The sequence below is a fragment of the Mastomys coucha genome, unplaced genomic scaffold (assembly GCF_008632895.1).
Source record: "Mastomys coucha isolate ucsf_1 unplaced genomic scaffold, UCSF_Mcou_1 pScaffold4, whole genome shotgun sequence".
Lineage (NCBI taxonomy): Eukaryota > Metazoa > Chordata > Mammalia > Rodentia > Muridae > Mastomys > Mastomys coucha.
Genome location: NW_022196910.1, coordinates 32,625,434 through 32,652,255, shown reverse-complemented (window position 1 = coordinate 32,652,255; position 26,822 = coordinate 32,625,434). Strand labels below are relative to the sequence as shown.

The window sequence follows — 26,822 nt, the reverse complement described above, 5'->3', positions numbered from 1 at the left end:
ACATCACCAAAGGATTTTACCTCCATTGTAGCTAAGCTGAGAGTTGATAGTTCTGCTGCACCAAAAAAATGAATTTTAGGCATGATTTTTGTTTCAACACAGAAGTGGCAGAGCATTCGACTCTTGCTGGCTGGAGCATCAGTCTGCTCTGAAGTACTAATGGGCCTCACTTGTGAGGGTGCTTGCCATAGGAAAGGTCAGCAGGTGGGAGAAATAGCAGTGTGAACCTGTACTCAACAATTGGTGAGGGGCCTGTGACATGCCCTCTGTCAGCTGTATTAAGCACTGCTGGCCTTTGTCAACATTTATTAAAAAAAAAAAAAAATTACAAGGCAGCAAAACCCAGAGAGGTACAAATTAACAAAACCAGAAGCAGATTAAGACATCTGTGCAAACTGGACATACTGGACCTTTCTGCTTCAAAAGGATTCTGCCTACAAGTGCTTTCCTTCCATTCCCCCTTTGTTACTCTGGCCCCCACTTCCCCACCCCCTGCTTTCCCTAGATGGAAATTTTCTGGATTCTTCACTATCATTCTGAGTTTTTCTGATATCAGCTCCTGCAGACAACGTGGGGAATCAGACCAGCATGCAGTTCTGTTTTGGTGTTAAGGTGTTTCATTAGCTGTGAAATAGCAGACGTCGTTTTCACTGTTTCTATTTTGAACTCATAGAAAATGCAAATGGATCAAACTCTATTTTGCTTAGTGTCAAATGACGACCCCCTCATCCTGGGGGAAGATCATTCAGATTCTCGTAAGGCCCTTTGGTCTGTCTTTCCGAAAGCAGTGAGGAGTGGTGTCCTAAGGCGGCCCTTATCATTGACTCACAGGTGTGACATGACTCCTATATGAAAGCCCAATGCAGTTTTATAACATTTCGTGACCTTTTGTCATACTGTTCATTGGGTAAAGAAAAGTCCTGCTTCGGCTGATAGCACACATTAAAGAATGTCATCATGCAGATGTGTCCCTCAACCTAGTATGTTCTCCACAGAGGTGAGGTATGTCCTGGTGCTTGCCTCTTGCTTTAGTAACACCGCTTGCCCTTTAATTTCTTTTTATTAAAGATTTGTTGCTGGGCTTCAGAGTTCCCCCACCCCCCCATGAAAGCCTAGGACTTGCTAATCTTGTTCCTTGTTCTGAAATTCTCGTTTTGTGACGGGCAGATGGAGCTTATCGCTGCTTGCTGCAGGTCACCAGCTTTACTGCTATCATGTGAAGAAATTCCAGCTGCTTTGGGCAGAGTTTTCAGGTTTCTTCAGTTTTCTTTTTTCTCAGAAAGCTTTTACAGAGTTGCTCAAACGTCAGAGAATAATTGGGTCAACGAAGATCATTCTCCATCTTTCTTGGACAGTCCATTGCAAGGGTGAAGCATTATTTTAAATTATGTATTTCCTCCCTTTTCTCACTGTGTTCATAAGGGCCCCTATCCCAAGACGCTTTGCCCTTAGAGCCGAGGCTCTCACATAGAAACTTCAGTGGTTCTGCATTGATACTAGAGATATACACGTCATTTTTGAGGTTAATATTGAGCATAAGCCAGTCAAGCTTCATTCTGAATTACTTGAAATCTGCTCTCTCTGACAACACTGTTTGGCAGTATGTCAGTTTTTCATATTTCTTTTAAATTTTAATTATAACCCATCAAGTCTTAAGCAATTACTTCTGGGTTAGACTCTTGATGAATGTCATAGCAGGGTGTTTTAATTTAATGGATCTAGAAAAAAACATCTGTTTCTAATATTTTAAAAGCCAATTTATATGGAAATTCACTTAATATACAGTCGATACACGGAGACTTGAAAAATCAAAATGGAAAATCAAACAACTGTGATGTCGTCCGTCTTCCATTAACAAAGAATTTTACTGTGTCTGGGCTCAGCTGCTGCTACTAGTTAACACTCCCAGAATCATGGCTTAGAAGAACTAGCAGTGTAGTCTTAGAGAAAGAGGACAGTTAAAGCTAGCATGTAGCACGAATGACAGCATGTCATTGTCCTCTGATTACTTTCATTAGTTATATGCAACTTCTGTTCTGGGCTATGGAGTCTATTGCAACTCAGTGGTAGTTCATATGAAAGACGAGGTGCCCAGGAGATGGGAGGTTAAACTTCTGCCTTTAAGATGCTTTCTGGAAGGTGCATCCACAGGTTGATCTGAGACCCTGGCATATATATATAGCAGAGGTCTGCCTAGTCTTGCCTCAGTAGGAGATGTGCCTAGTCTTTAAGAGACTTGAGGCCCCAGGGAGTGGAGAGGCCTGGTAGGGATGGGGAGCACCCTCTTGGAAGCAAAGGGGAGGAGGAGCAGATGAGGAATTGTGGGAGGGGGACTGAGAGGGAGAGCAACTCTGGGATGTAAATAAATTAAAAACAAAGATGCCTTCTGAAACTTTGATAGATCAAAGTTTGTCACGTGACCTTATTTAACATGAAAGGAAGCATGAGAGAGAGCCATACTCCCAGCTCAAAACATTTGATTAAGATGAATGAGGAAAAGCTCATGTATTAGGGCACTATAGAACTATTTCTATTATATAATATTAAGACAAAGTTGAGAATTTTCCAGTTCTGGAGCTTTACAGTCCTCCTGCCTTGTAACTCAGGGCTCTCTAGTATTCTGATGAGAGAGTCGGTGCCCCAGGAGTATAAAGTAATCCAGATGTCTCTTTTTTGACCAGGAACTATAATAGCACAGAAGAGGAATTTTCTAAACAGAATCACTTACATGCCATCTTTAACATAGGAATTCTATCCTCTTAAGACTATTGATCATTTAATAAAAAATTTTGAAAAATTGCCAGTCTCTCTGGGCTGGTGTCTTGAGTGGACCTTGGGCGCAAGCTCTGCAGCCAGTCCCACAACACCCATAGAAAGCTCCACTCCCAGGCACTCTGACACTCTCAGGATCAGAGGTGAGGAGGACCCAACATCTGTCCCAACACTGGGAGTAACTGGGACCAGCAGGACCAAGCACACAGGAACTCCACCAGCAGAGTGGCTCAGGTTCCTTCCAGTCTCTCTGGGCTGGTGTCCTGAGCAGACTTTGGCCCCAGGCTCTACAGCCAGTCCCACAACACCCAGAGGAAGCTGCTGCACTCCTAGGTGCTCTAACAATCCCAGGGTCACAGGATCCCAGAATCACAGGATCACAGAGACAACCTGACTCTGAGGAGTTCTGACACAACCAGGATCACAGGAAGGACTGACTCCAGTCATATTTAGCAAGGGCAGGTAGCACTAGAGATAACCAGATGGCAGGGTCAAGCGTAAGAAAATAAACAACACAAACCAAGGTTACTTGACATCATCAGAACCCAATTCTCCACCATAGCAAGTCCTGGACACACCATCACACTGGAAATGCAAGATTCAGATCTAAAACCACTTCTCATGATGATGATACAGGACCTTAAGAAAGACATAAATAGCACCCTCAAAGCAATACAGGGGAACACAGGTAAAGAGCTAGAAGCTCTTAAAGAGGAAACACAAAAATCCCTTAAAATTCTGAAAAATTTAAAACAATTATGTATTTAATCAAATTCTCTGTCTTCAGATTCTTCCCATTACCCACCCAATGAAAATGAGACAAAGACACACATTCAGAGAGAGAGAGAGAGAGAGAGAGAGGCAGAGAGAGAGAGAGAGAATGAATGAATGAATGAATGAATGAATAATGAAGTGTCTTGTGTTAGATAACTATTCCAGAGCACCCCACTGGGGGAAAAAAAACAACTGATTTATTTTTCCTCTCCTAGTAGCACTGAGGTGAAAATTACTTCTTGACTGTGCCTACATCTTTTTCTCTGGTAGAATTCTCTCTGTCTTGATCAAGTCTAAGGTTATTGGCATCATTAATAGTGAGAATCAGGTATGGATTGTATCTTATGGATCAGGCCTTAAATCTAAGGAAAATGTGACTGGTGATTTCCAAGCACTTCTTCCACTACTGTACCAGTGGGTATACCTTGCAGGTAAGAAACTATTGTTGCTCTCAGGGTTTGTAACTGAGTGAGATTGATGGTGCTTACTTTTCTCTTTCATTAGCTTGTAAAGTACCTTCTAGCAGTATGAATGCTGGTCAGTAGCGGCAAGCTTCTGGTTGAGCACCAGTTCTATTTGTCCTTGTTTGATGATAGAGTTATGTAGTATCTCCAGTAACTGGGTTTCCCCAGTTGAGGAGGCTATCCAAGAGCACTGGCAGTAGCCTTCTCTGCTCCGTTCCCCTAAACCTCTCTCTGTTGAACCCTCCTATTCTAATTTTCTTTGTAACATTATATTCTATTTCCCTTTCTTGGAAGATTCCCTTCTCCTCCATGGTTCTTAACCATATACCTACCCTCCAAATATTCTGAATAAAACACACATTTGATTATTTTATATTTGTCATGACATTACACTAGAAATCTCATCAGTGTCATTCTGATCAAGGATTGCTAAAGTCTTCCATGGATGAGATAATTACATATTCTTTTAAGTAGTCTTTAAAGCAAAGATAACCATTAACAATTTTACATTTTTATAGCTACTCCAATGGTGTAGCTATAAAACCCAGTGGTGTATAGATTACATTTTGGGAAAACTCAGAGTTTTTAAAACATAATATGAACGATGATACTCTTATGTAACTATTCCAAATGCATATGACATTGATCCAGTTGTTAGTTTATCTTTCTCAGCTGTACTTTCGTCACCTGAGAGATGTCAATAGTCAGATATCAGATCATAGCAGTGTTTGGTTAGTGTTGTTTGGAAGTTTAGATGAGAAGTTGTACCGAAGGGAACCAGCATGTATGATAGACAGCAAGTATCCAGTAAACATTAGATCCTTCCTTTTTGACATTGATGTGGAATTGTTGAAGTATATAATCCTGGAAATACATTTGAGTCAGTCGACAGTGCAGTATCCTTATGATTTTACAGGTGATGGCAGCGCCCGTGAAGTGCAGAATCAGGAAAGACTGTAGTGTAAATAATGGCAGGCAGACAGGTGGAGAGCCTTCTCACCTCTCATCCTTCTGGCTCTCTTTGCCACAGCTTCCTTGTGATCCACAGACAAGCATGGACACCAGCAGTGACCGTATCAGTGTATGGCATCTCTGCTTTCTCTCGAATCCTCCTGCATCAGAGCCATCTTTTTCTCTGATATTCAGGTGATGGGTGGCTGAGGAGCACTCTTTTAAGGGCCTGGTACTTAGCTATTCTTAGGAGGTGCTGATGCTGGATCCGGATGCGTCCCATAGAGGAGCACTACCCAGGCCATCTTGGAAATGCGGTCTCATGCAGCTGCCAAGAGCCTGAAGACTGTCTTTAAAACTACAGTTCCACAAGGATTTCAGAACAATTCCTTGGAAGCTGTCATGGGAGGCTGAGAAGTGATAGAGCACTTGTGTTTTCGTTCGTTCTTCAAAGGCTATGTTTATCAAGGGGTCAACCTTCTCAGGATGGCAAGCCAGCCTGTTCTGTAGCTTTAGCAGGGAGTAAGGAAGTGATCCGGGTTCAACCTCTGTGTACAGGGAATTCTTCCCTAAAGTATATAATGACACACTTTGAGGAAGACAGTATCTCATCAACAACAGTTTCCTTTTTTGTTGTTTTAATTTTATTTCATTTTTAATATCTTTTGTTTTTCAGCCGTGCTATCAAGACTAATCAGGACCTGCTCCCAGAAACCCCTTGGACACACATTTTCTACAATGACTTCTGGGGGACTCTTCTAACCCACAGTGGTAGCCACAAGTCCTACCGGCCACTCTGCACTCTTTCTTTTCGACTGAATCATGCCATCGGAGGGCTGAATCCCTGGAGCTATCACCTTGTTAATGTCCTGTTGCATGCGACTGTCACCGGCCTCTTCACGCGCTTCTCCAAGGCCCTCCTTGGGGACGGATACTGGACTTTCATGGCCGGCTTGATGTTTGCATCACACCCTATCCACACGGAAGCAGTGGCGGGCATCGTGGGACGGGCAGATGTGGGCGCCAGTCTCTTTTTTCTCCTGTCCCTACTTTGCTACATTAAGCACTGTTCTACAAGAGGCTACTCTGCCAGAACTTGGGGCTGGTTCCTGGGGACTGGATTGTGCGCTGGATGCAGCATGCTCTGGAAGGAGCAAGGAGTGACTGTCCTGGCAGTTTCAGCCGTTTATGATGTCTTTGTCTTCCACAGGCTGAAAATGAAGCAGATCCTGCCTACCATTTACAAAGTAAGTGGTTGTTATCTCTGGAGCATTGCATTATTGAGTCGGCTGTGTGCCTGATCCTTTGCTGCCATTTTAAAAAAGACAGATTTGTTCTACTTCAATCAGAATTTAGAACGAGTAGTCCCTTTTTGTCTTCTTTTAAGTAGAGCACACATTTTGACCTTTCTCTACCAAACAGGCTTTCCATCCCTGCTTATTTTATTTCTGAACTTCTTTCTGTGATTCTTAAGGTGGCAGGGGAGTAATTTTGCCTTGTAAAGTTGCACGAATCTTAACTGGATTCAGTTCCTTTTTTTTTTTTTTTACCTTTTTGCCAAATTCAATATAATCTAGAATTTGATTGTGATGCATATTTGTAAAGATGACACACAGCCAAAGACTGAACTAGATGCTGGCGTCTGTGAAGGGGAAGCACTGTTGTTAATAGGACTGTTCCTGACTTTTGAAACATCCCTTTCAGTGGTATTGGAAAGTCAGATGTTTAAACAGTGATCCATGCTCACTTTTGCTTTGTTTTCCATGTATAAGAATAGAAGAGGCAAAACAGAGTGGCTATTATAAGTTTTACCCTGAGGTTAATTAAGACCTTGACTTCCGTGCTTAATGTTTGTATTCTTTTAGTTATTTCAAATGTAATGTTGTTGCAAGATTGTGGAGGAAATTTGGGACCACCATATAGTTAAAGAGACCAAGAATTTTTTCTGGTAGAGCTTGGGTAAAGAGGTATATAAGTACATGTATCTATCAAGCATTTATTCACAATGAACTGTTAAGTAAATTTATTTGCCAACAGTTCTTTAGCATGAAGGTAATTTACCATTTATTTAAGCTAATAGAACTTGCAGAGGTATGAGATGGATGTGCTAGTTTATTTTTGTATGAAGTGTTAACTCTTGGCTAAATATTAAACATGGTAGAACACAGGAAATCTTCAATGTTTTTCAGATTTGTTTGATAAGTTGATGTCAATGTTAAGAACTCTACTTTATATAAATACTTAGCACAGAATGACAGAAATATGCTTCATGCCAGTATAGAAATTGTTAGAAACTCTTGTAATACCATGCCAAAACAACATCTTTAATGAAATTCCATCCAGCAACTCAAACAACAGTTTTTAAAATCAAATATTCTATCACAGTACGGTCCAAAGGTATACTAAGGTATCTGTGTGCTGAGGAATGACTGTAGGAAACTTTTTCCTAGTTTTTAGTAATCTAAGTGTTATATTTTTGAAAGAGCAATAAAATTTTGTACATATAGTGAACACATAGTTCAAACAGTAGCCTCAAATTTGAGCTGAGATGTCTCAGGTGTTGTTTCTTTGCATAGGACAAAATGTGTATATTGTATACTTAGAACAAGGCTCCGGTGACATCACAAGGTCCAACACTAGTGGTGTAACACAGGCAAATGGTGTTAGAAACACCCCTTTTTCTCCTTGTATAAATTGGAAATAATTTTTTACTACTGTGCATCCAGAGACTTTTTCCTCCCACTGAGCCTGTAGCAACCCTCACACTGAGGGGCAAAGGCTACAGTCTATAAAGTTTTAGGGGCAGGGGCACCTCCAGAAACTGCCTGCCTTCCTATCTTTTCACCCAGAACTGACCTGTGGTTTGGTTGTAAAGGAAAAAGTTACATATGCCCGGCTATGGTGTGGAAATGTCAAGTTGTTTTAGGCAGGTTCCCACATTTCTCTTGGACATAAGAGAGGACATTTATAGAATTGATTGAGTGAGTACCTAGCCTACCTGCACCTATGTATCAGATATGCAGCTTGGTCTTCATGTGGGTCCCCAAGCAACTGGAGCTGGGTCTGTCCGTGAATCTATTGCCTGCCTATAGATCCTGTTCCCATAACTGGGCTATCTTGTCTGGCCTCAGTGGGAGTGGCTGCGTCTAGTTCTGCAGTGATTTGAGGTGCCAGGGTTGATATGGGGTGGGGGTTTTCGGGGCGGGGTTTGCGGGAGGGACCATGTGAGAAGGAATTGGGAGGAGAATGGGGACAAGATGTAAGGTGAATAAATAAGTTAATGGGATGAAAGAAGGAAGGAAGGAGAGAAGGAAAGGAGAAAGGAAGGAGAGAAGAAGGAAAAAGAGAAGGAAAGAGATGGGATGGGGAAGGAAGGAGGGAGGAAGGAAAAGAAAAAAAAAGAAAAGAAATAAAATTGATTGATTGAGATGAGTCTTCCTGTATTGCCCAGTCAGGCCTTGAGTGGGTTCAGCTGAGCCTCCACCTCAGCCTCTGGAGCAGCTGGGACTAGAAACCCGCTTAACCACACCCAACAAGCTGTGGGTTATAGTTATGGGCACTCGCTTACAAAGAAGCTAACAGATTTTTCTTGTTTTGCCTAATTTTTTCCCCTCTCCCAAGTTCCCCTTTGCTTACGGAATTGAATTGTAAGGAAAATGTGGATGGGAAAAATATCTAAAACAATTATTTATTCTTAATATTATTTAAGATTTTAATTTTACTTATGTATGTGTACATGTCTGTGAGGGTGCCCATCCTTTGAGTCTGCAGAAGCCAGCAGAGGGCGTAGGATATCCTAGAGCTGGTGTGATGGGCATAACTGGGACCTGAGTTCTGGTCCTCCTGACTTAGCAGCAAGTGCCTTGAACTGCTGAGCCATCTCCTCAGCCCTGTTCTTATTTTTTGGCTGCCATCTTAAAACATACACTGAGTAGGCACTGAGTATGGTCACTGTTTTTATGAGCCCCGAAGGGACAATGGCTGTTTCATTTAGAACTCAAGAATTAAGGCTTAAAGATGTTCCTTTGTGATTCCATTTAAATGTTGTCACTTTAAAGAAAATTCTGCATACAGTTCGATTCTGGAAAACAACATATGGCTTACAATTTCAAATCCTTTTTAATTATTTCAAGGGGCATTACAAATCCCCCCATATGATGTCATCAACAATAACAAACCTCGTTCTGCAATTCAAGAAGAACAATGCATTTCCTGATCCTCCTCCTTATGGGGACATAGGTCCTGCAGCTTTAGGATCTCCTGTTGATAGCCTGTGTGGCACTGGGTTTTTTCTTCTGCACAATTTCCATTTCACTTGCTCATTATTTTAATATTTTAATACAAGACTTACTTTTAAGATGCTTGAAGTTCTCTTCAGAGAGATTTTCAGTTTTACTAGCATATTTTCAAGGGCAGAGATATTTACTATAAAACTCCTTACTTTAGAGCCAGTCCTTCAGACACTGACAGTTCATGTTGTGAAAGAGCTGTATAGGAGTCCCACTCAGAAGGGGGCAGATCGTTGATGTTATTTTCCTAACTAATGTAATAATTCATTTAAAATGAAAAAACAATTTTTTAGACAATAATTGTGATGTGCATAGAAAATTATTTCCTTATATAACACTACGGTTTATCCAAGCTTTCTGGGTTTCTTCTGGCAGCCTCATGTAATGCAGCTGCTGCTTAAGAGAACAGAAAATCCTCTAACAGGGCACTTCCTATGGGAGTGAGGTCCCCATGTTTTGGAAGAGGACTTTATAGTTTTGATGGTGCAGGATTCTGGGTTGTTTTGAAATGTATACTGTGGACACACACACACACATACACACACACAGCTCCTACCTTAAAGGAATAATAGAGTATTCTGGAGCCAAATTTGAATGGCAATGTCCTGTGAACACAGATTTTAAGTTACTCCAGATTCAGTGTTCCAATATGGAAGCAGTTTCTTGAAGTGTTTACAGTGACAAAACAAAGAAATCCATAAATCAAGACACTTTGTTAATAGATTGATGGAGACATCCGAGGTGGGTTACAGTAAGAAAGGAGACTCTCCTATGGGCTTCGGATGGTGTCTGAGCTTTTGGGTGGGTGGGAACTAGTGATCTGTTAATCGATTCTAAAGGATTTTCATCTATTAGACAGAGAATGTTAATTCTTATCCAGAGATGGTCTATTCAGGAGGAGGCTAAAGCTTGCCAGAGCTAAAGTAATTAGTGTCTGCACTTCCCACTTTCCAACCCTCCACCTCACTGCAGTCTTTTGCTTGGTCAGTGTAGGCAGACACGGTTCCTTCCAGGACTCCTCCTCGATGATACTTACCAGGACTGTTGGCAGCCACGTCTTCTAGGCCAACCACTAGCAGTGGGAGTGATGGAGGCAGCATGACCCTTTATCTGCTCACACTATTTTATTTCAGTGCTCTCTGTTTAAGCTCTTTCTGTCGTTATTAGCTTTTGCGCCAGTGACCTTGGGATAATGGATTCTTCAGGTTTAGAAGGGAGAAGAGAGATAACTTTATCACGCCTGAGTACTTTCAGCAGAGGTGAAGGTCACCGTTAATCTCAAAGATGGCAGAAATAACACAGGCCCAAATTATCATGGCCAAATTAATTAAAGCAAACAATTAATTAAAGCAAGCTTTTTGATTTGTGTATCCGGCTGCCTCCCCCTAAGGTGGCGTTTGAGTGATCAGAGTTGGTTGTAAAGGAAGACATGGCTTTTGTAGCTCAGGGTAGGGGGTTTCCAAATGGAGGATTTTGTGAGCAAAATGGGTGAGATTACTAGAGCTGAGCATAACAACTTAGTCCTATATGGTTTCTGGAAAGTATAACATGGTTAGTGGTGGGCATAGTAAGGTACATATAACAAGGTAGTCATAACCAGAGAGCTGTGGGAGGTCATAGAACCTTTTGAAGTAAAAGTAGGGTAGCAAAATGAATAGAATCAGCTTCTTGAAACAAAGACACATTTGCCATTCTAGAACAGATAATAGTAGTTAGAATTCCAGATGGGACGTGGCCCAATCTTTGAGAAACAGATGGTTAATAGTAGACAGGGGTGAACCTAGTTTCTCTTTACTACAAGATGGTGTTTAAGTCTAAAATGAAGGCAGGCTGGTTCTGTGTCACGCAGAAGATTATCAGTAGAGTCATTGGGATTAGAATGCAAAGCTTTGTTGGAGAGATGGCTCAGTGGTTAAGAGCACTGACTGCTCTTCCAGAGGTCCTGAGTTCCAGCAACCAGATGGTGGCTCACCACCATCTGTAATGGGTTCTGATACCCTCTTCTGGTGTGTCTGAAGATAGCAACAATGTACTCATATACATAAAATAGAATGCACGGCTTCAAGACTGTCCAGTGAGTGGCCTTTTCACTGTAGTGAAAGGCAGAAGATGAACAAAGTCAGGTGATGGCACAGTAAAGGGGACATGATACAGAGTCTTTGGTCACAGGGCTTGCTCCTTGGTCAGTTTCCTTCTCTGATTGGTGAGGAAGCTTCAGTTCTCTAGAGGAGTTGTGACAAACTTTGAGGTGTTCAGTGTGAGCGGAGATGCCAACTTTTAGAAGGTGTCTAAAAAGACAGCTGCAGAGAAATAAATATTGGTAAAGATTGTTGATCTCTATCTTATACTTAAGGCTCTGGCTGTGGTTTGATGGTATGTGATGTTAGCAATCCCCTCAAGCTGGAGTATGCAAATGAAAGTACATACTTTCAACTAAGGTCTTATGAGTGTGAGCTTTGGAATAGATGTGAGCTATGCCCGTAGTTGATAAGGTGGCTATGGAAAATTATAGCCTTGAGAGACATAGATCTCTACATTCCTGAGAAGAACCTCTTTTGAAGAAAGTGAAAAGGATTACAGGAAAGAGAGTGTTGTCATCTACAGAAATCATGTTCTAGAACCATGCATTCAATTTAGAAAAAAGAAATTACAAAAAAATTTAAGTTTATAATTTTATATTGGACATGTACAATAACTATCCTGGAGAACATACAGCCCATGGACCACAAGATATGACCGTGAGATCGATTTTTTTTAAATTTAGTAGCTCTTTATTAATTATCAGTGATGTATGTGAACTTAATGGCGAAGTCATAGAAATGTCTGTTGAACTCAAATGTTAGTAAAGCTATGGTAGAAATACAATGTCAGAGGACATGGTCTTCTGTGCAGTGTTGCTTAAAACAAAGGGCAAGGCAACACATCTCATTTGTAAGGAATTGGAATAAGAAAGAAAATATACCAGATTCCATTATTATAAGCAAGATACTGTGTAAATTTCTTTTTTATTTTATTTTATTTTTTTAATATCTTACTAATTAACTCCGCATCAAAGTTATGTGGTTTGCCCCATTACATACATGCCTTTTTCAATTAAAGCATGAAATATAACCACATGTTCAAGTATATACTACAAATTAGAGAAATAGCCAAATACTCAAATCTGAAAAGGGCTGTCTTTGTAAAGATTGGGATTGTTTGAACCAGCAAGATTGATGGTTTATTTTACATAAATCACATCCAGATCCTTTTCTGTCTCCCAAACTCAAATGTCTACCAGGTCAATTCAGTGTCACATTCTACAACTATTATTTCTCTGTGCCTTCATTATTTCATGATTGCAAAAAAGAAAACTTGGGTCTCTGTTTGGCAGAGCCTTTTTTTTTTTTAAAGAAGAAAGAAATCTTAAATCTTTTTCATGAATCTAATATTACATTTAAATTATATATATACATATATATACATACATACATACATACATACATATTTACTAATTTAAAAGCAAAAGTTAGATCTTGGAGAAGGCACAGTTGTTAAAGTGCATAGAGTATGAGTTCAACCCACAGACTTTCTGTTTATGAAGCTGGGCATGGTAGCATACTCTTATAATCCTAGTGCAGGCTAGGCAGAGATAAGTGAATTCTTGTGGTCACCTAGTCTGACTTACTTGCCAAGCTCTGGGACGGAGAGAGATCCTTTCTCAAGAATTGTGTAGAAGACTCCTGAAGAATGACCCCGGAGATTGTCTTCTGGCCTCGATGTGCACATATATGTAGACACAAACACCACATACACTGTTACTTCCTAGTGAATAAGATACAAATGTTGTTTGAGTCAAAGAGAAATCTTTGAGCTAATTGAGCTTGGTCAGTTTGACTCCAAAACTTACTACAAACAAGATTCTTGATCATATTATATATGTGTTTTTTGCAGTTGTGCAAAGCTTACATCACATTTAAGTGTGCAAGTACTTGGCATATAGTAGATATTTAGTGTTTAACAAATGCCTAATATTTCCACCTACAAGGCACTGCTCTTACTGCACTAAAATTGTTAACGCATTTAAATTATTTAACAAATGATTACTGAAAGAACTAATGGGATTTCTGAAATAATATGGTTGAATACTGACAAACTATAATTTATTCAGTAGTTGGAAACAGTTGCCAGAAGTTATTAAATATAAAACTTCTAGAAATATATAAGCGGAAAAATCTTTCCTAGTTGTTAGCTATGGGGTTCTATTTTAGGAACCTGCTATTTTACCCCTGTCTTCTTGTGCAACATCTGGCACATAGTAGGTACTCAGCTAACTATGGAGTTCATATGCAAGCCTTACCTTTAAAAGCATTTGCTGAGATGGTAAGTTGAATTTGTGTTAGGCACCCACTTTTACACAGTGAGGATTCCATACCTACATTGGCAACCTGCCAATTCCAGACATTGGGTCTGGAATAAGCCAAGCATGTAGGGGGTGGACTAGTTTTCTTGACCTTTCAATAACTATCTATTTTAGCCTTCTTTGTGTTACTGTCACTTGCTTAGGTTTATGTAGTCAAAAAATAAAGGAAAAAGGGCCTTGAAATATGCTTAAACTGACTATGCAAAGAAATACTAGACTTTTATCTGTCCACTATTTTTTTAAGAGCCTCCCATAACTCTAAGAGGTTAATAAAGTCAACAAAAGCAACCTTTTCCTTATCAATATCAGTCCTTACTTGCTCAGGGCCATTTTCAGTGCTGATTTAACATCTGTGAACTGTTTAATGTGGAAACATCCTTTGTGTCATTTATATCCCTCCTCACTAAGTCATAGGTGGAAAACATAAAAACAAAGATGTAAAAGGGCGCATGGAATCAAGCCTTAATGTAGGAATTCTAATTAATAGTCTGAGACAGATTGGGAATATGAAACCAATTCATTTGCCTTTTAAAGAATTTCTTAAAACCTGTTGGGCTGGTTAATTTTATGTCAGCTTTACGCAGGCTAGAGTCATCCAATAGGAGGATGCTCCAATTGAAAAATGGTCTCCATAAGACAGAGCTGTTGGTAAGCCTGTAGAGCATTGAGCATTTCCTTAATTAGTCATGGATGGGGAAAGGCCCAGGTCATTGTGGCTGGGGTCATCTCTAGGAAGATGGTCCTGGGAAAACAGAGTCCTGCCCTCCAGTTCCTGTTATGCTTGAGTTCCTGTCCTGGCTTTCTTCAGGGATGGACTACAATGTAGTCTTATAAACTTAGCTTATAAACCCCTTCCTTCATGACTTGCTTTTTTTTTTTTTTTTTTTTTTTTTTTTTTTTGGTACAGTGCATCATCAAAGCAATAGAAATCCTAAGAACACATGGCTAGTTTTGTTTAGCAATAGTTTGCAAAATAAACTTTCAATTAATCTTTCAATTAATTTCGTTATCTTTCAATTAAATTTGTGTCTTTATTTCTCGCAAGTCTGATAAAAGGCTAAGCTGTTATGTGGGAAAAATGGGAATCACTGACAGTTGAAAAATGAGTCATTTTTAGATACAAGTTTTATTTTAATGCCAAAGAGTATGTGCATTATAGAGGTTGTCAATGGTGTGTGAAGTTTATCTTTGTCTTAGTTATAGCCTAAGCTTCAGATGTATGTTGATAATATATATAATTCATGACCCTCATTGCCAGGCTTTTGACATTTATCTTGTGAAAGATCCCTAAAGGTGAGGGTTTACACTCCATTAAAGGATCTGCGTTCACCAGTGCCTGGTTGCTACATATGTTAAATGCTGTCCTGCACACCTGACTATTTCATTTTGTGTATAGAAGAGTACAAACCCAGAGGTGTAGAACCTGCAGGCATTTGCATATTCATGTGTTTTTGTATCTACATTAGGTTGTGATTTTTGTTGTGACCCTCATCTCAGTTGTACTGCATGAAATGGGATGTCATGGTTGCCTTTGATTTTTCTCAACAAACATCTGTGAGCTCTATTCGAAATACTATTTCTAATTACACCTTTCTTTTCCTTACATTTGGCTTTGGGGGAATCAAGATATACCATAATACCTGAGTCTAACCACAGGACTTCCTAGCCGTGTTGAAGCAGTAGGGCTATTTGTCATGCACTTACAAATGATTTTGGATTTGATCCCAGTATCCTTGTTGTTGTACTTAATATTCATGACCCATGGTCCTCTAAAGCTCTAACAGCTGCCAACACTGCTAACCAGATAATACTACAAATAAAGTCAAGGTTCAGAAACAGTTTACAATTCAGAAAGTCAAAGATTAAGAAGGCATTCCATTCCTGCAGGGGGAGGCTCCCTTGCTGACCCGACTTAAAATGATTCTGTCTTCCAGATGACATTTAGAGTCAAGTTGAGAGTCATTTCAATTTGGGAAGTGACTACCTTTGCAAGCTGCTCCAGTGCCCCCATTAAGTTTCAATCCTGGGGACAGAGTATATGCGCAGATAATTTACGAAGGAGAATTTCATCTGTGTGCCAGGCAGTATGGTTGACGACATGGGAATACAAAGATGCTCCGAGAGAGTCTGCCTGTGAGAACTTGGAAGGGTAGTGTGAAGTGAGAAGAAGTGTATGTACATGTAAGCTGAAATTCAGGCTACAAAGTGGTGGTGGTGTATATGAAATGCTGGGAGTGCTAAGAGAATATAGAAGAAGAGAAAGTTGCATGCTAACCAAAAACAAAAACAAAACCCCACCCCCCAAAAAACAAAAACCATAAAAACAAAACAACCTCCCAGAAAAGAAATACTTGAGCAGACATACATGAGGTAGTTCCAAGTAAGCATTTCAGGTTGAAGAAGTGAGCCAGAGAGGAAGGCTCAGTGTGAGCAGTATACAGAGAGAAACTCACTAGGGGAACACTGAGCATTGATTTGAAAGATAGACTGCATGACATTTACACAGGAAAATGAGTAAGGAGAGGAGTTTAACACCTAGTGTGTGTGACAGTATGGGGCATTTTAACACGGGCTGTGGTTTGCCAAATGTAGAAAGACACTTTATGACTTCCTCATGTATATGAACTTTGGTTAATTGGCATAAGTCTAGGATGAACAACTTCCATTCTGCCCGTGAGCTGAGTTTTTTTTCTCTAAACTTAAGGAAGGGTTTCTTTCCAATGAGACAGAGAATTAGATTCAGGAGTTGAGGTTTCCATTTATACAGCGAGTGTCCCATCATAACATATACCTCATTCTTCAGCATTAAAAAAGCATTTTTTTTTTCTGACCACGACTATTAGTTTACTTTTAACTGAGCAGTATTTGGCATATTGTTCCACACTCCTAATGAGAAAAACAGTGTGTCCTTCAGGGCTTTCTCTTAGGTCTGTTCTTCCAGCCTTGCCAAACGGTGCTCAGATATGCTTATGAATGACCATGAGGCACAAAAATCCCCCTTTGTTTTGGACTCTTTCAAGCAGGATGACAGAATAATAATATTTAAAAAAAAAAAACATTAAAAGCATCCTTTTTACATTACAGAATAAATACTCTATCAGCACTGAATTTCAACCAGTTAAGTCTGCAGTGAAAATGACACCCAAATTGGATCTTGTGATGAATAAATAATGAATCTCATTGAAATCCTCTTCGCTGCTCTCCTCACATTCTGTCTGGGATGCATATTGCATCATTCCGCTCAGTTTTCCATAACCTGCCGCCTCAGAGGGATCAAACTGACTGACAGGGTTATCATGATGTTCAGGTTACTCATACGCAGGACTGTCACTTTCAAAGAAAAGGATATGCTCTTCCAAAACTTGAAATCCATTGTCCTAGTAAATGCCTGGAAGAGTGAACATGCTAATTTAATGTTGATTTCTCAAGTAAAATTTGAGCTATGGAGAACCATAGTCATGAATAGAAGAGAGTCCTTAAAAATGTATGATGGGAAGGAGCGGATGAAACTATTATATCAAATGTATTAATAGGTACACTCGGTATGGAATGTGACACAGTGGAGAGTGTTAAGCTTTATTTTTTTTTTCTTTAGGCATTCTGGTTTTGTCCCTATTAATCAGAGTATCCTTTCTGAAGAAAGGATAATGAGAAATCAAATGGGAGCAACAGCACCTTGCAGTGCCAATGTGTGTGACTGTGTGGTGGCTGGAAGGTCAGCCTGCCCTTGCTCTCCATGTGTGTTTGCAATGTTGCAGTGCCCAGATGGCTCCCGTATGCTCTGCTGGTCTGATTAGAACTCTTGCATGGAGTAAGATAGCATGAATTCGGAATTTAATTCGTGTTTCTTCAGTAATTATAGCCTTGATTAGTGAAGTCAGTGTTTCCGTTCCAAAGGGCATCTCCCCGCCCCTCCTCTACTTGTTTATTCATGTCAGGATGATTAGTGGCAACCATCGTCATGATCGCTTTTGATATAAGAGAGAGTTTGTGACACCTATGTTTTGTTACATGGTTTTCATTTTCATAATTCTCAAAAAAAAAAAAAGCAAGGAGAAAATGAAGGAAACAAAGGACATAAAAAAAAAAAAAAAGAACTGAGTTGGTTTTCAGTAAGTGAAGAAACAGAAAAACACCATGCATTCTCTTTAATTTGTGGCTACCCAGAATGCACATACCAAGTACAGGTATACAGAGGCCTTTGCTACATACAGGATCAATTCTGAAAGTTCTATTCCTGTTTGGCTGCTGTAGTGCATGGCTGTAATCCCAACGCTTCAAAGATCACTGGAAGTTTGAAACCAGCTTGTGCTACATAGACAGATATTGTCTCAAAAAGCCCCCAAAGGAACGCAAACACAAAACACCCAAAATAAACTTTTGTTTTCATAAGAAGTAAAACCATGAATTGCTACAGTTTCATGAATTTTTGGTTTTTACTGTATAGCTACTTGGACCTACGTCCATTGTATAATATATGTGTTAGGAAGGTATGTGTGTTGGGTTGTGCATTCCAAGAGAAGAAATTGCATGAATAAAAACATCATAATGTAGTCAGCTTACATCCAGCTTATGTATGAATGCTTTGGGTTCATTTCCATAAGTTCTATGAAGTGAAAAACTCCAAATTATTTAGAACATTTATTATTCCTTCTTTGAAGAGACAGGCAAAGAAAAAAATCCCAGTTTATTTGTTCCTTGTGTATAATTTCTTTTCGTGACATAGAGTAGCCAATCTTTAGCCCTGTTTTGGAATTGTGTGTAAACATCATGAGGTAGGCTCTGATTGTGGGAGGAGAGACAGGGGCACAAACCTCTGAGGGTAACCAGGCTCCTGCTTCTGTTTAGAATTTTGATTTGGTTTTGGTTTGATGAGGTAAGATATCATGTAGCTTAGCTCACCTCTAACAGTGAAGCTGTTATGTCTATGTCAGTGAAGCTGGCTTGAGCTGATTCCTATGCTCCTCCCTACCTCCTGAGTTAGACAGTTTCGCTGCTACACCCAGCTCCGTCTGGCTATAATGCAACCTTCCTTTCCTACAGAGCCAGCCGGCCATGCCTTCCCCTGAGAGGTCTAGTCTCATTTCTTCAGTCACTGTTCTATTGCTGTGAAGAGGCACCATGGCCAAGGTAACTCTTTCTAAAAGAAAGCACTTAGTTGGGGTTTTGCTTACGATTTCCCAAGGTTAATCCATTATCATCATGGTGGGGAGCATGGCAGCATGCAGGCAGGCTTCTCACTGGAGAAGTAGCTAAGAGCTACATGCAGCAGGAAGAGAGAAGGGGAGAGGGTGTAGGGACCGAAGGAGAGGGAAAGGGAGACAGAGAGGGAGAGGAAGACCCTATGCTAGGTTTTGAAAGCTTAGGAAAACTGCACTTCCTCCACAAGGTCATACCTAATCCTTCTCAAATAATTCCACTTTCTTCAAGCATTTTAATATATGAGCCCAAGGGACTATTTTATTCAAGCCATTATGTCCTCTAATATGGGAAGCAAATCACACCTTACCTTGGAGATGCTTCTGTCATTCTGTCATAATGGTCAAAAGTAGCTAATAATAGGGATAGGAGGATAGCTCAGTGGGGAAAGTGTGTGCTACCCAAGGAGAAGGACCTGGGTTTGGATCCCTAGCATCCTAGTGGGCAACTGCACGCATAGTGCTAGGAAGCAGAGAGGTCAATGTCAGGTGCTTGCTGGCCGTCCAGTCTAGCTCCATCTGCAAATTCCAGGCTCAGTAAAACCTGCTTTCTCAGATCAGAAAAGAAGGTGATGATCAAGGATGCGCAACAGAGGAAGACACCCAATGTTACCTCTGTCTACTGCAAGTCCGTGCATGCATAAGTGAGGGAGCACACACTCGAATGCTATCGATATACACGCATAAGCACACACCTGCACATAGGTAACTAATGCAACATGTTTCCAGCATTTATGTATTTGTGAATGTTTCTTGTTACTATAGGGAGTGGTTAATCAGCATAGCTTCGGCCATTTTTTTTTTCTTTTTTTTTAGCCACCTTTGATTAGGTAATGTGGTGAACAATGTGCTTTCTGTAAACTAAAATGGACTGCTTGCTGTCCTGTTCACCACGGCTCATAACTGAAAATGAAAGAAAATCACCTTTCAAGGGTCATTCTGAACAGCATAAATCAAAAGTTTATTTATTTATTTATTTTTTATTTGACTGAATATGAGTGCACTTGCCAGGTCAGGCTCTGAATCTCTGCCCATTTATGTCTTGTCCTTCTCACACACTTTGGTAGGCTGGTTTTTCCCCTTCAGGCTCAGGAGGGTGCTGTTGCTTATATATCTGAAAAGGAGCCAGGCTTTCCTGTTCACCACCCCCACCATCCTCTTTCCTCTATATTTCCTTTTAGCCAGGCTTATAGGAAGGGAGATTAGTTCCTTAGCCTCACAGGAGCTTGTGGCCTTCATGTCTCATTCTTTTGAGGGAAAGAGTCGGTGTTATCACCTGAAGGTGAATGCTAATCTCTTTTTCTGCTTTTATTCTTCCCCAACCTGCCTGGTTGCCTTGTTGCATTTGACTCCAGACTCTCTCTTATAACAAACCTTTTCACTGAAGCTTTGAAGCTGCATTTTAGTGTCGGCTTCCCATCCTTAACTTGATTTCCTTGCCTCACTGGGAAGGCTCAGAAGGCAAAACAAAAACAAAAACAAAAACAAAAACAAAACAAAAACAAAAATCTTTTGCTCTATAGGGCAATCGTATTTTCTAGCTGGTCGGAAATTTCTCAAAATGCTTTGGACACCTTAAAACGTTATGTGTTTAGATGAAATTCCTTTTATGGAAACTTAAGTTTTAGTAGTGTTGGCTTGTTGCCACAAATCTGTAGACAAACCTCAAAGTTTGAGGAAATTCATTATTTAAAATCTTTATTTACTGACGTGATGGATGCAGGTGATGTAAGGATGACTGTGTGTGTGTCTTAGAACTAAGACTTCAGGGTTCCACATGAGTTTTCTTTGGTTATATCAAAGAAGGCCAGTACCCATTTGGGGTAAACTATTGTAAACTAGAGATTGCACCATAAAGCTTTATGTGACTGAATAAGAGAATTTGGTCTGTTTAATTTTTATTTATTTTTCAAAGGAGCACAGATGAGGACTTGATAGAAACCTCAAACCACTCAGGTATTTTGACAAATGGCTGTATTCAGAATTACTATGGCTTTGAGGAGCCCATTAATATCATTAAATTTATTATGATTTGCATTAAAACAAAGGTTTGATAATAGGAGAGGACGATTAAAACCCATCCCTCTACCTATCACCTCCTCCAGTAATAGACTTTTTGTCCACAGAAAGTTGGTGTTAGGGTTTTGTGGTAGAAGAGTATCTTGGTGGATCAGGGCTGAAGAGTGCCTCAAGGACCCTACCACCATGCAACAGATCTCAAGCAAGAAATATATTTAGTGGGTTGTGTGGTAAAAGACTGCCTCTGAGCAGGGAGAAGAGGGAGGGAGGAAGGGAGGGAGGAAAAAGGGAGGAAAGGAAAGAGGGAAGAAGGGAAGGAGGGAGGGAAGGAGAGAGGTAGAGAGAGGGGGGGCTTTGATGGGTGGGGATGCTTTATCATGGCATTGTGTAAGGGTCTGAAATTGCTGAAGGAAGACCCCAGACTCAGATATTATGCAATGAAAAGGAGCATTTATTCTGCAGAAATAACCAGCATGCAGGAGTCAACCACTTTTCAAAAGGGCGACCCCAAAGACTTGCAGGTCTTCTTATAGAGAACTAGGGAACTCTCTAGAAAGATTAGGTAATCTAAAATGTCATTGGCGGGTGCTAGGAGGTCAGAGGTGGTGGTCAGTGGTCTGCATTCCTATGTCATGAACAGAACATTTAGCCATAGAATGAAATAGGGCTGCGCAGCACTGCTGGCCCATCCTGTGATAAGATATTTCCTCAGTTTTGTGGTTATCTTCAGGCTTTCTTTGGGAGGGGGTTCTATGACCTTGTTTCTGCATTTTATAGTCTGTTCATGGAGCTGGTGCCTATGACCTTCTTCTCCAAATCAGGCCTGGTCCTTAAATGAAGACAAATCGAATTTATATTGTCCTTTCCGTGAGACTCATGAGGATAGTGGAAATGTGTCCTGTTTTCCTGCTGGTGATGAAGTGGATGCTGTTGCTGGGTTGCCAAAGGGGCTGGTGGGAGGGTAGGAGAATGGGTACCTGGTTCTTGAATGTTGGCAGTTCCTAACAGTTGGAACTTGAGTAGCCAGTTGTCATCCCTTCCCATTCAGGTCCAGTGCTTTTGACACTATCTTCTTTTCTTTCAATATTTACAAACTTGTTACTATAAAAATTTCAAAACAGCCAGCCGGACTGTAGCTAGACTGGAGAGGAGTTAGCCAACCTCTACTTTGCTGCTACTCCAGTTTACCACGAATTACAATTCTGCTATTAAGAGAGAAGCATCATAAAACAAAACAAAACAAAACTCTCTTCTAAATTCCTTTACAGTATTGCTAGCTCTAGAACTCCAAGGTTCCTTGTGGAGTTAAGTGGTTGGTTATGGCTCATCCTTCTTTTCTTCTTTTTGGGTTCTATTTTTTTTTTCCTTCCCACACTAGCTGCACAAAGAAGCTCAAATTCTTTTCCTTCACCCTGGTGTTTCAGCTTGATTAAACCCACTTGAAAATGTTGTATTTACTTAATAGCTGTCATGGGGTTAACACAAAGCAACGTGCATTTCATTCTAATTTGCTTTACTTTGTCATTTGAATTAGTTCACTCCACAATAGAGGTCTCTTCTTCATGATGATGCTGAGATTCATACTTGTCCAGAAATAACTGTTGGATAGCAGAGTATCTGTTTTTTTATCCTCTACAGATCTCCAGCTCATTACTACGTAAACTCAAAAAAAAGACGATGTAAAGTCTGTTCAACATACAATATGAAAGCCTATCAGTTTGCGTCTTGTAACTTATAACTGTAGGGCTATGGAGGGGGGCTTAAAATGCCACTTCTTGATTCTTAAAGATTTATCAAGTTTCTTTGATCATCTTTTGTGTCTTTTACATTTTTTTTATATCTGATTCTTTAAATCAGAAGACTGACTCCAAATGAATGTATTTTAGAGGTAAAATAACAAGAAAGATGAACGATGGATGTTCCAATTGGAATATGGTCTTGGCTGCAAGAAGGAAGTGCAGAATTTAAGTTGTCAAAGCAGCAGTCTGAAGTTTCTGGTTTTTGGACAGGATAATTTGTACTCTTCAATTCCCTTGTGCTCTGTAGTATAATCTTCTCCGCAAAGGCACTAACTTCTATATTGTTTATAAAGGAAGGGAAATGATCCCTCTGAATTCATTAGCTTTCATTTACATATATGCAGAGCCCAATGCAATAATAAAACCGCCATCAGGTTCACTGTGTGCTAGGGAGGTGACTTCTGTGATGCAAGGTAGTAGAGTATATAGTAGTCACCTAACACACAGAGAGGGCTGGAGAAATGAATCTCATGGATGGAAAATAATTTTTCACAAATTCACAGATCTTGTATAATGAGGAGGGTTTTTTTTAAAAATATTTATTTAATTTATGTATATGAGTACACTGTTGCTGTCTTCAGACACATCAGAGGACATCATCAGATCCCACTACAGATGGTTGTGAGCCACCATGTGGTTGCTAGGAATTGAACTCAGGACTTCTGGAAGAACAGTCAGTGCTCTTAGCCACTGAGCCATCTCTCCAGCCCCCAGTGAGGAAGAATTTAATTAAAAATTTCACCTCCAAACTCATAGTCTCTCTATTGCATTATTCTTGCAGAATTTCAGTGAAAATGGAGGGTGGAAATGGTACCATGAAAAAATTATTGAGCATTGGGATCCATGTACTTTACCAATATTTCATTTAAATATGAATCATGTATTCTTCATGAAACAGATAGTCTTATAGGTGCTAAAACTGTAAGGTAGGTTGTATTATATCTCAATACCTACCTCAGTAGACAATAACTGCATGCATAACTACAGTATCTTCTATTTATTCCACACTAAGCACTAACAGAATTACATAGCCAGAAAACCAATACCAGGCAAACAATTATAGTTTGATTAGAAAAGAGCCTTTATGACATCTAAACATCTTATCCAACTTTTTGGCGCTCGTGTATGTGTGTGTATGTGTGTGTGTGTGTGTGTGTGAGAGAGAGAGAGAGAGAGAGAGAGAGAGAGAGAGAGAGAGAGAGAGAGAGAGAGAGAGAGAGAGAGAGAGAGAGAGAGAGAGAGAGAGAGAGAGAGAAGGAGAGAGAGAGAAGGAGAGAGAGAGAGAGAGAGAGAGGAGTGGGCAGACAGACAGGATTTCTTATACAACCCCAGCTGGAGCTGGTCTTGAATTCACTATGTAGACCAGCCTGGCTTCAAATTCTTAATGACCCTTCTTTCTTGGCTTTCCAAATGCTGGGGTTAAGTCATGGGACACCATTCCTAACTTTCTTTTATAATTAGGATGTTTGGTTTTGAGTCAGGTTCTATTTTTTCCTCCCCTGATACCTCATGTAACAGACTCAAATGTAGGGGTGGTATATACATATATGTGCACATATTTGTGTGAATCTATGGACATGGATGTGTGAGCCCATGTGGAAGCCAGAGATCAACTTCTAAATGATTGAATCCATTCCCTCCACCCTATTTTTTTTGAGACATAGTCTCTCACTTAACTTGGAGTTTGCAGTTTGGGCTACATTGCGATTACCAATTAGACTGGAATAACCTGCTTTCCTGTCTGGATGCCAGTGTCTCATCCCCTCACATAGAGTTGTAGCAACATTGTGATGCAGTGTGTATGCCCTGGAGTACCCTATTTAGTGTGGATCCTCAAGGATACTTCTAGAAAAGATTTACTTTAATTTTAAATTAATGAAATTTAATTTACTCTAATTGTGTATATGTGCTTCTGTCTGTGAGTGGGTTTGTGAGTTGTAGACAGTTGTGATCTGTCTGAACCCAGCTTCTCTGCAGTAGCTCTTTGTGCTTCCTTCCTTTCTTCCTTCCTTCCTTCCTTCCTTCCTTCCTTCCTTCCTTCCTTCTTTCCTTCCTTTCTTTCTTCCTTTCTTCCTTCCTTTCTTTCTTTCTTTCTTTCTTCTTTCTTTCTTTCCTTCTTTCCCTCCCTCCTTCCCTCTCTCCCTTCCTTCCTTCCTTCCTCCCTCCCTCCCTCCCTCCCTCCCTCTCTCCCTCCCTTCCTTCCTTTCTTTCTTCCTCTCCACTAACTCTTTCAAGCTCATCCCACTTCCCCTCCCATCCAGATCTACTCCATTTCCTTCTGTTATTAGAAAACAAACACACTTCTATGGGATAATAAAGTAAAATAACAGATAAAACAAAACTAACACATAGGAACCAGACAAAACAAACAAACTGAAGGAAAAAGAGCCCAAGAGAAGGCACAAGAGTCAGAGTGCCACGTGGTGGCACCCTCAGCAATCCCATAAACACATTAGACTGTATTCAAAGGCCCTGGGCTGAGGGGAGGGGGGAGAAGAAAAAAAATATCGAGGAAATTAAGTTAAAAACAATATAAGATAATTAAACAAATAGAAACAAAGAGCCCTCCTAGGACCTTGTAGGACAAAGAGACTGCAGAGCTGCTGCTGAGCTCTCTTTCTCTTGGCCAGCTGCTGTCGGCCATGACGCTTACCCTTAAAATTATTGTGTTTCCCAATGGGACCTCCTTGAAGGATGCTAACTTTGCATTCCTAAGTGGATGTCAGCTGAGTTAGGACTGAGGCCCTGTGTCCACTTCTCCTTTCAGCTCTAGGATCCCAACAGGCCAGTGCGTGCTGCCTCAGTCTCTTCAAGTTCACATGTATGTAGTTCCTACTGATTTAGAGGATCTTATTTCCTTGGTGTCCTTCCATTCCTTCAAAGTATGTGTTCTTAACTGCCAGCTGCATCTCCCACTTACATAAAGAATACTGGCATATCTAAGCTTTTCTGTATATCTATATTAAAAGCATTTCACCTTTCCTGATTTCATAGATAACACTCACGGGGCTAGATAAGACTTTCTTTTCTTTTCTCTTTTCTTTTTATTTTTTCCAGACCTGAGGACTGAACCCAGGGCCTTGCACTTGCTAGCAAACACTCTACCACTGAGCTAAATCCCCAACCTCGACTTTCTTTTTTAAAATATTACTCATATGCTATAATTGAAAGTATAAACTCTGAGTTCTGCAACTTTAGAGTAAGATACGCTAAAGTTAATCTTCCCATGAGAACATATGCTGGTGTTCACAGTAAATGGAATTAAAACTATAGATTTTCTCATGCCAGGCCTTTTTATTAGTTTTGTTGGGGTGTAATTCATAATACCATCCAATTGGTCCAGTTAAACAGCCCAGTGACTTACTGGATTTGAGTGCATTTCTGAGCCTCTTCACTATTGCTACAACCTTAAACCTGAAGATGCAATTAAGGGTAGGAAATATGGACGTGTAGTTATCGCTGTTTCAAAGATGTAGGATTTTGTGTTTGTTCTTGTTTGACTTTTAAATTCTAACAAGGCCTATCGGGACCAGTTTTGACCTCAAACAACGTGGGTCAGTAAACCTGGTTACAGTCTCAGTCAAATGCATCTGTGCTCCCTGATGTTTTTGATATGTTTGGTGGTCTTATGTACTGTTTAACAAATTGGTAATAGAGTTTGGGTAATCAGTGTATTCTTTTGGGGCTTGTGTATGGGTCAGAATGCTTGGATCCTTAATTTGTTTTTGCAAAACAATGATAAATTGTAGGCTCCTACATAAATACAATTTTCTAGAGCAGGAGTCTTATGTCAGTGTTTGATTGCTTTTCTGGCTGTGTGTTTGGTGCATGAAGCCCCCTTAGTTTTCCAATGAGTGTCAGTGGCTTACAGTGTAAACATGAAAAGAGCACCTCATGCTTTTTCTCGTGTATTTGTTATACATGAGTCGGGTACGTGCAGTAGTAATTAGGCTGTATTTCAAACATCAAACTGGCTTTTTCAGAGCTGTGACTTGGTGTTAGGTTGTCAAGAAAAAGGTGTTGGAAATTCTGGGATCAACTAATTTGTATTTCATTAGCTGTTTGGAAAAAAGGTAAAGCATATTTTAGATAAACTAAACACATGTAGGAGGAAAATAATAGAATATAGACTATTTCTTTATGCCTTTAAAGAA

General features: G+C 40.1%; 1 protein-coding gene across 2 annotated transcripts in view; it reads left to right on the top strand.

Moving 5' to 3' along the window:
• Tmtc2 (transmembrane O-mannosyltransferase targeting cadherins 2) overlaps positions 1–26,822 on the top strand; it is a 405,577-nt gene that overhangs the window by 156,819 nt on the left and 221,936 nt on the right. For both annotated transcript variants that reach the window (XM_031349236.1, XM_031349237.1), the window contains one exon: positions 5,638–6,208. In XM_031349236.1, coding sequence (XP_031205096.1) covers positions 5,638–6,208 — 571 coding nt within the window. The remainder of the gene's footprint in view (positions 1–5,637; positions 6,209–26,822) is intronic.